Source organism: Camelina sativa, chromosome 19 (genome assembly GCF_030686135.1).
Source record: "Camelina sativa cultivar CO46 ecotype springtype chromosome 19, ASM3068613v1".
Taxonomy (NCBI): Eukaryota; Viridiplantae; Streptophyta; class Magnoliopsida; order Brassicales; family Brassicaceae; genus Camelina; species Camelina sativa.
This window is the reverse complement of record NC_141898.1, coordinates 7,728,800-7,737,403: the sequence shown is the minus strand read 5'-3', so window position 1 is coordinate 7,737,403 and position 8,604 is coordinate 7,728,800. Positions and strand designations below refer to the sequence as shown.

At 34.9% G+C, this 8,604-nt stretch overlaps 1 protein-coding gene and 1 pseudogene across 2 annotated transcripts; one reads left to right on the top strand and one right to left on the bottom strand.

The window, feature by feature from the left end:
- Positions 1–3,704: 3,704 nt before the first annotated feature.
- LOC104765498 (rapid alkalinization factor 23 pseudogene) lies at positions 3,705–4,428 on the bottom strand (annotated as a pseudogene).
- Positions 4,429–5,514: 1,086 nt separating this feature from the next.
- Positions 5,515–8,575, top strand: LOC104765497 (uncharacterized). Of its 2 annotated transcripts, none has more exons than XM_010489216.3 (9): positions 5,515–5,773; positions 5,866–6,012; positions 6,102–6,214; positions 6,557–6,649; positions 6,754–6,856; positions 6,941–7,015; positions 7,575–7,670; positions 7,792–7,904; positions 8,293–8,575. In XM_010489216.3, exons 1-8 carry the CDS (start codon positions 5,690–5,692, stop codon positions 7,849–7,851), a joined length of 771 nt encoding a protein of 256 aa, XP_010487518.2. In that variant the 5' UTR covers positions 5,515–5,689; the 3' UTR covers positions 7,852–7,904; positions 8,293–8,575. The 2 variants fall into 2 exon arrangements, with proteins under 2 accessions (XP_010487518.2, XP_087358559.1); XM_087502433.1 differs by having other exon boundaries at positions 5,520–5,773; positions 8,197–8,575.
- The last annotated feature ends 29 nt before the right edge of the window (positions 8,576–8,604 follow it).

The following is an 8,604-nucleotide window of genomic DNA, read 5'->3' as shown; positions in this document are numbered from 1 at the left end:
GAATGGTACAAATGAAGTGAAATTGGATTATGTCCGGTCTCAAATTTGATACATTTTTATGGTTGGCTGATATCAGAATTTTGTTTTAGGTCTTGATGCATGGTTTTCATTTTATCTGCTAATTAATAAATATTAATACCACTTTTCTATTTTATTTTGTTCTACGCTAGATGTCTTGAATACTTTAAAAGAAAATTTCACTATTTTATATGAATGTGTACTTTTAATTATGTGTGCTAGTGATTGAAAACAAAAAATGGTTTTTTTTTGTTGCTTCATGTTTACTTTGATGTTGCACTCGACTAGGAATCTTATTTTGATAAATTTTATGTTCCAATAGTACATCTAGATGTATAATGGTATTTTGGATTTTTATCATAATTCTTGACTTATAAAATAACATGTCGTTTTTTAGGTTTTTCAAAACACAACGATTTAATTTAACTACGACTTATCCGTAATCATCCAATTTTAACGACATTGTGGACAGAGGAGAATTTTTATTAACGGATTTAAAGTTAAGGGGTTTTACCATTAAAGAGATAATCGAAAGGTTTTACAATAAAATAGATAATTGAGTGGTTCTTTCACGAACCATCTTTAGTTGGAATCCCTAATTTCTCCCGCCGCTTCTCCAACCGATCGTCAAACAGCGTATGCATTTTGGTCATGGAATTTATGTAACAGAGGAAATGCTACTACGGCAGCGGACGAGAATGCATACGCTGTTACATGAACTCCGTGACCAAAATGCATACGCTGTTTGACGATCGGTTGGAGAAGCGGCGGGAGAAATTAGGGATTCCAACTAAAGAGAAAATGTTACTACGGCAGCGGACGAGAATGTATACGCTGTTACATGAACTCCGTGACCAAAATGCATACGCTGTTTGACGATCGGTTGGAGAAGCGGCGGGAAAAATTAGGGATTCCAACTAAAGAGAAAATGTTACTACGGCAGCAGACGAGAATGCATACGCTGTTACATGAACTCTGTGACCAAAATGCATACGCTGTTTGACGATCGGTTGGAGAAGCGGCGGGAGAAATTAGAAGCTCTTCAGTTTGATCCATCGGTGCTGGAATCAGCGGTGAAGATTTCTTCCTACGCCTACATAAATCACATTCTTCGACCTTGGCAAGTTTGCAATGAAGAAAGATCGAGCGACTTTGGTATGTGATATTAGCTCAATTTTTGAATTTAGAATTTTGAACGCGTCTGTTTGGAAAAAATATATATATATATATATATATATATATATATATATTTGAAACTCACATTTTTGTGGTTATTTTGGATGTGTAGGGTTTGCATTCTGGGGATATTAACTAAGAAGTGATTCAACCAGATTTCAAGCCAACCCAAATTGGTTTCTCGTAAGAATAGTATATTGTATCACATTTTTAAACTATTCTTACAATAGTTTATTGTATGAAAGTGAAGCTGCATGCTAAAGTGCAACAATATTACATCCTTCCAAGTTACTTCATTTTTGCGGGACTTGTCTTTGCACCATTGACGGAATTATGTGCTGTTGATGTGAGCGAATTTAGAAAAAAAATTGCAAATGCTAGGTGCATGATAAGGACAGAATGGCTTTGGACCATAAAGTCATCATTTCCCAGGTTTTAGTTTTCTCTGTCCTCGGTACATATTTCTACTAATGAAGATGCTATATTTGCTAGCTAGTATAAGGTGTTTTCCGTTGGTTTTCTTTTTTTAACAATAAAGCATTTTAGAGAGTTCAACAAACATGATAATTTGTTACTTGGTATATGTATTGACAGATGACATCAACAAGAATATAAAAGCTTTGAATTTCTTAGGGTAATATTGAGACCCTAAACCAGCTTGTCAAAAAATTTAGTGTTGTGAATAATATTGTTATGGTTTTGTGATCCTGCAAAATAATGCGGTTATTTGGTGGTGGGAACAGGTTAATAAAGTAAACGGAGTGATACCAAAAAATCTAAAGCATCTATGTGAGCAGATAGAAGGATGTTCTACTGAAGATTTGCAACTGGATTTAGACCATGACTTTGTGGGGGTTTTCGACAAGGATTGGGTGTTTTTAGAACGAGTGCAAGTACTTATGTTCAAACATTTTGGAAATTTCAGGAATGCTAGTCTTTTTAACTTGCATTGTGTTTTTTGAGATATTAAAAATGGTTTCTAACATATATAGTTATATTATATAGTAGCATCTACTATGTTTAAATTCCTTTTTTTAAGTAGGAACTTATATATTTCTTTGCTTGGAGGGTTTTAGTCTGTTTCTTAGTTTGTTTTGCAAAACACTAGTTAATCGTTAACACTGTTATAATTTATATTTTCTTCTTCCCTTCATTTTATTTCAATTGATTATCACTTACCTACCTCTTGGATATTCTCATACAAATATCTTTCACACCTTAGATTATTTTATTCTAAATATGGCCCAAAGATAACTTATTGTGCCGGTCCGAGTCTATCTCGCTAAAGATAGCTCATAGAAGTCTAGTGGGTCCAAAAGAGTGGTTTGCTTGATCTATGTATACTCCATTTAGAATCCCATCTCGTCTAAAATGTTGACATATTAATAGATGGTAGGTAAAATAACTCGTGTTTTTAATATCCAAAGTATATTATTATAAATAGTTCGCTGATCCCAAAAAAAAAAAAAAAAAAAGAAGAAAAGAAGTATCAATGCCAGCTGCAAAAATTTGATGTGATGACCATTTGAAATCTGCCAAAAGAAATATTTGTTTTGAAGAATGCTATTTGCAAGAGAGAAATTTGTATAAAATGGATATGGGAAAGCTAAGTCCGCGTGACAAGGATGCGGAAGATGTCATTGTCGTTTCTTGTTCGTATGCAAACGATAAAGACTCACTTCCATTATTCCATACATACATATAAATTATACACAATATGAGCTTCATTATTGGATCAACATTTACATATAAATAATGTATTAACAATCGGGTGATGAGATTGTTTGCCTATGGGCTGTCCCATGAGGGATGGGATGATGCGAGGGAGATGTGGTCCAAATTTTTTGTATATTTGTGTTAAATATGTGACAAGAGGAAGTATAAGGACCATTCGATTTAAAAGTGCAATAAATATAAAAGTGTCTCTAATTGAATTATTGTTGCGATATTTATTAAATGTTTCTCAAAATGGGTCCTAAATTAATGTAACGTTTTGTTTTTCTTCTTCTTCTTTGAAAATTTTATTTCCTCCAACGACCTTTAACCATTTATTTACATTATATTTCGTTAATCACAAAGAGCTTATGCGTTTGGCTTTATATTATAGGTAAGGAGTCCCCGTGACAAACAAATTTCATACTAGTATATAGTTTGTGCAAAATGTATGTATATTACAAATAAAAAAAATCAATAACAGTATTATCCTACACGTGTGGGTAGCTCTGCCGAAAGTGATGCGTGAAGCTGGCTTTAGTTGGCTCCCAACCAAATCCTATCAATATCATCATCGCCTCTTTATTTTCCACATCTATCTCAATAATAATATTCGATAATAAGAAAATTAAAAAAACTACTACTTTATTATTTTTTATTTAGCTAGCGATCATATGGAAACGTATTTTATTTTCTTAAGGCACATGCATGCACCCATGAATATACGAAAATAAATAGATCCATATATAATACGAATTACCTGGCTATCAATATTCCATTTATCATTCATGATACTATAAATTAATAATGTATTTATTCCATAATATTTTTATTTTTGTTTTTGTGGTTTTATATAACAAACTTACATCAATAAACAGAGATAAATTCTCAGAAACATTTACAATATATGTGTAACGAAATCTAATGCAACTTAGAAATATTAAACCGGCAAAAAAAAACGTAGAAATTTCTGAAAATTATATATCAGAAAAAAAGAAAAAAGAATTTTTTTAGGAAAAAGAAAGATTTAAAGAGAGAGTTACAAAGATTCAGCGCCGGCAGCGAGTGATGGCGCTGCAGCCGCGAGAGTAAGGGTTGGCCTGAGCTCCACGTCTGCAATTGTAGTAAGACGCGCCGCGTCGTGAGCAGGGAACAGTGTTTCTCCTAAGCGCACCGTAGCTTATGTACCTCCTCGCCGCTAACATACGCCGGTTGATCTCCGAGTCCATCTCGAACTCCGCTCCGCCGTAGAATAGATCTCCGTCTTCGTCTCCGATGGCGGCGGAAACAGAGCACTCTGCTATAGTACCACGGCACTCTGTCTCGATCGGAGAGAGGAATTCTACGGACTGAGAAGACACCGCAACGGACCAGTACTGAGCGGTGAGGATGACCAGAATCGCGAGAATCGCCGCCGTGGTTATGGAGAGTCCTCTCATTTCTTTTTTTTTTAAAATTTTTGTAGCTTTATTATCTCTCTCTCCTCTCTGTGCACGACGAACTTTGAAGAAAGAGAGAAAGAGATAAAAAGGTTTTAAAAGAGAAGAAGAAGAAGCTTAATGAAATGCCACTGAAAGATGGAAGTAATTACGAATAATACCACTTTGACTTATAAGGAGGTGTCGTAAATAAGACAGCTTTTTACAAGTGGGGATTGGCTTTTGTTAGCTTCAGATCTAAGGATGTTTAATGCGTTTAAGTGTGAAGTGTCTGATGGCGACTTCCACTAATTATATCATCTTCTTCGTTCATTTTTTCTTTTTCTTTTTTATATATCAACCAACCAAACTTTTAAATTACTTGATCTCTTATTTTAGTCTGGATAGTTTTGTGTGTTTCTGTTCAATAAATGGAGTTATGTAAAAAAAAAAAAAAATAGTACGAAGGTAGATAAGAATAAATACAGAACGCATTTACTTTTAATTTTGTACAAGTTTATGAGTGGTCTCTCCTTCCATGCTTTGATAGATAATTTCATAAAAGTTTACCTATTTAAAATGCCAACATATTAATGAAGGGAGTTTAATGTACATCTCTTATGTATTGCTCGTATTTGTGATTTGTAACTTCATCAAAAAATGGACAGTTTAACCTTTGTTATTATATTTAAAAGAAAAAAAAATGTGACATTATTAAAACGATATCAGGCGCAGCGACACGCCGCCACAAAGCAAATTTTTATGAAATGAGAAAATAGTTTTCAAGCATTGGATTGGACCCATCCCCCACCGGGACTTGAATAATTTTCGTGGATTTGTTAAGTAGTGGTACATAATAATAATCGTAAGGTTTTTTATGTGTCACACTACAAAACTTTACGTTCACACCAATCTACGCGTTTTCCATACACAGATGTAACACATACATACATTTGGAGTATGAATTTGAATCACTCTTCAAAAGACTATATCAATGTTATGTATGTATTACTATTTACACAAAAAATGTTGTTCTCGTTAAAAGATATTAAATCTACTGAAATTATCTAAAACGTAAACAAGAAAATATAATACTATCACAAAACACAACAGTAATCTAAAAGGCCCAAATAATAAAGGCCCAACAATAAATGCGGCTTTTAAAACCAATTTGACAAATACACGCAATGAATTGTAAAAGTTTGAATAGTTTGGTACTCAATTGTGTTATTATTATTAACCTTTTCTTTTCTACTTTTCTTCGTTGACTGTTGACCAAATTCGTCGAGAGGTTTCTTCAATAGACTTTTTGTCCCGGTCACTCTCGCTCGTGCACCACCGTGACGAAGCCGACGGAATCCACCATGGATTTTCCTCCGACGAAGCTTGATTATCATGTAGACATGTTCAATCTCCAATCTCAGTCCAGATTCCTCTCCTTATACAAGGTCCGATAGTAACCATTCTTTCGAGCTCTTCAACTTCGACTTCAATGCTGAATTCTTTAAATAGTTTTCTATGTGATCCTATATGATTTCAGGCGGAGGATGGACGCACAGCTCTGATATTCGATTCGACGGTGTTTCATCCGCAAGGTGGCGGCCAGCCGTCGGACACCGGTTTTGTCGAATTCTCCGATTTGGATTTCAAGTTTTCCGTTCAGGATGTTCGATCGAAAGACGGAATTGTAATATTGAATCTCTATCCTGTCTCTTTTTTTCGTAATTTTGTGTTTATGATGTTTGTTTGTGTATTCCCTTTTGAAAATTGTGTTAGGTTCTCCATTACGGAGTTTTCGAAGGTTCGAATCATGAGAGTGGAATGGATATTGAGAAAGGGAGAGAAGTTCATTTGTTTGTTGATGAATCAAGGCGCAAACTCAATTCCAGGCAAGTTAATGTTGATTGAATTTGATTAGAAAAGTTTAGCTTAGTGTAGTTCTACAGGAAGATGAATAGTTTAATGATTTGGTCGTAGTTTCTGGCATGGCAAATTCTGGAGACATTTGTATTACGTTATCACTAGACAGAAGATGTGAATCACAACTGATGCAGTTTCGTGTAATCTGCTTGTGGAAATGTTAGACTGTTCTCATTGGTATGCATGATGACATGATAGGAGCAAAATTTCTGAAATATAGATTATAGTTGTGCAGGTTTATTAGGTCTTGCTGTTTTTATTCTTGTTTGTGCCTGGACTTTATGTTAGGGTTAATAATTGTTCATGATCAGGTTGCACTCAGCTGGACACTTGCTAGATATGTGTATGCAGAAAGTTGGGTTAGGATATTTGGAGCCTGGAAAAGGGTACCATTTTCCAGACGGGTAAGGATCTCATTAAAGGATTTTTCATCTGCTTTCCTCTTTGCCACTTTCGTTAAAATTAGTGATACATAAAAACTGTGATCTAACAACTACAATGTTATCAGTCCATATGTGGAATACAAAGGAAGCGTTCCACAGAATGAATTACAGGTGAAGCAGAGAGAGTTGGAGGCAGAAGCTAACGAACTGATAACCAAAGGAGGAAAGGTTAGTCCTCAGAGTCTTTTTCATAGTTGGATTTTTTTGATATTGTGTTACGATTCTTAATTATGATTCTTTGCCCTGTATAAGGTTTATGCTGCTCTATTGCCCTATGAAGAGGCATCTGTGCTCTGTAGTGGCAATCTTCCTGATTATATTCCTAAGGTATATGCCAATATAGATCTCTTTCCTTATCTTCCATTGCTAATAAACCTCGGGCGTCCAGCTTACAGACTTAATAATAAACCTCGGACATCCAGCTTACAGACTTATGTTTTCATCCTAGACATATCCTTCAATGACACGAGTTCTAATAGGAGCAGCAATGTTTATCTTTAGTTATATCAAAATTTTGCAGTTATGTCATATATAGGCACTGCCTTTTAATTTAATTTTCTTAAAGTGATATACAATTATTTGGCTCTGTAAAAGAAATGTTTGTCATGGATAGATAGACCATTTTCTGTATCAATTCCTGCTCTTTCTATGTTGTTTATCATCTTTTGGTATATATGTTAGTGAAAGGGAGCACCTAAGGTAGTAACTCTATTGCATTGAAGGTTAATAAATACCCAGCTAGAGTAAGCTAGTCAGCTAAGCAATGCAAAATAGATATCAAATGACACTCTGAGAGAGATTCCACGATAGAATGCCTCGAGGTCGAGGTATTTCACTCTAGAGAAATATATCAAACTCAAACTTCTGTATTTGCTTTACCTTGCAGGGAAGCACTCCTCGGATCATAAAATTAGGTGACAACCCCGGGTGTCCGTGTGGTGGGACACATGTCTCGGATATATCCGATATCATAAGCATGAAGGTACACATCCAATATTGAATATACTGTACCAATCTGAAGTAGATATTTGTGGTTTCCTTCTTTTGCCTTGTGTTTCCCAAAAGTACATGATTCTGAGTGTTTCCCCGTTTTTTTGCTTAAGATCACACAGCTGAGAACAAAGAAAGGAATGACGAAAGTTTTCTACACCATTGCATCTTGATACTTCACTTATTGGTTCCAGCTTCCAGACTAATATGTATACAATAAGTCAAGGTAATCCTCAGCATCCACTTCTTGTTGATACTGTGATTTCATCAACGATAAATATAAGCAGTCCCATCCCATTAGTTTAGTTCTTAGCCTTAAACCGTATCTAAAACAAACAGTTAAGGTTTGTTTTTACTGTTAGTCACTGAACAAGCCTAGGTATTGTCTCGATAGACGATAAGATATTAGCAAAGGAAAAAATATCCCAGGTTATGTGGTTTAAGAGACTTAGGCGAGCTTGCACTGACTAGATGCACATATTACAACAGCTAATGTATTGTTGGAAAAATCGCTGTAGATAAAGACAAACAGCGAGATCTATCGTATTCATTGTAATATGCGGAAAAATGGGGTACGTAAGCTAAATGGATTTATCATCAAATGTCATTTTCAGGAGGGGAATTATAGTGACGACAACTATTTTCATCAGTTGGCTTCAACAGCAAGCAGCCTCTCCTGTGGTTCAACAGCCACAAATCAGTATTTTTGTGGGTAATTTATCAAATCTATTAAACGACTCTCCCTATCATTGATAAGTCGTATATGATATGATATTGATGTGATATGATATGATCTCCCCACTCCGCCTCTTAATTAGTATTACTATATTGACTCTTGGTATTGTAGAATCATACTGGACATTTAATCCGAGATTTTTATAATATTGTTCGTGCATCGATTTGGTTTGCTTGTTTCGTATTTTACT

Bases quoted from the DNA above. Each gene is read 5' to 3' on its own strand.
- LOC104765497 (XM_010489216.3), top strand. From the start codon at position 5,690: ATGGATTTTCCTCCGACGAAGCTTGATTATCATGTAGACATGTTCAAT. The intron at 6,013-6,101 runs GTAATATTGAAT...AAATTGTGTTAG, and splicing joins TTCGATCGAAAGACGGAATT to GTTCTCCATTACGGAGTTTT. The intron at 6,650-6,753 runs GTAAGGATCTCA...CAATGTTATCAG, and splicing joins GGGTACCATTTTCCAGACGG to TCCATATGTGGAATACAAAG.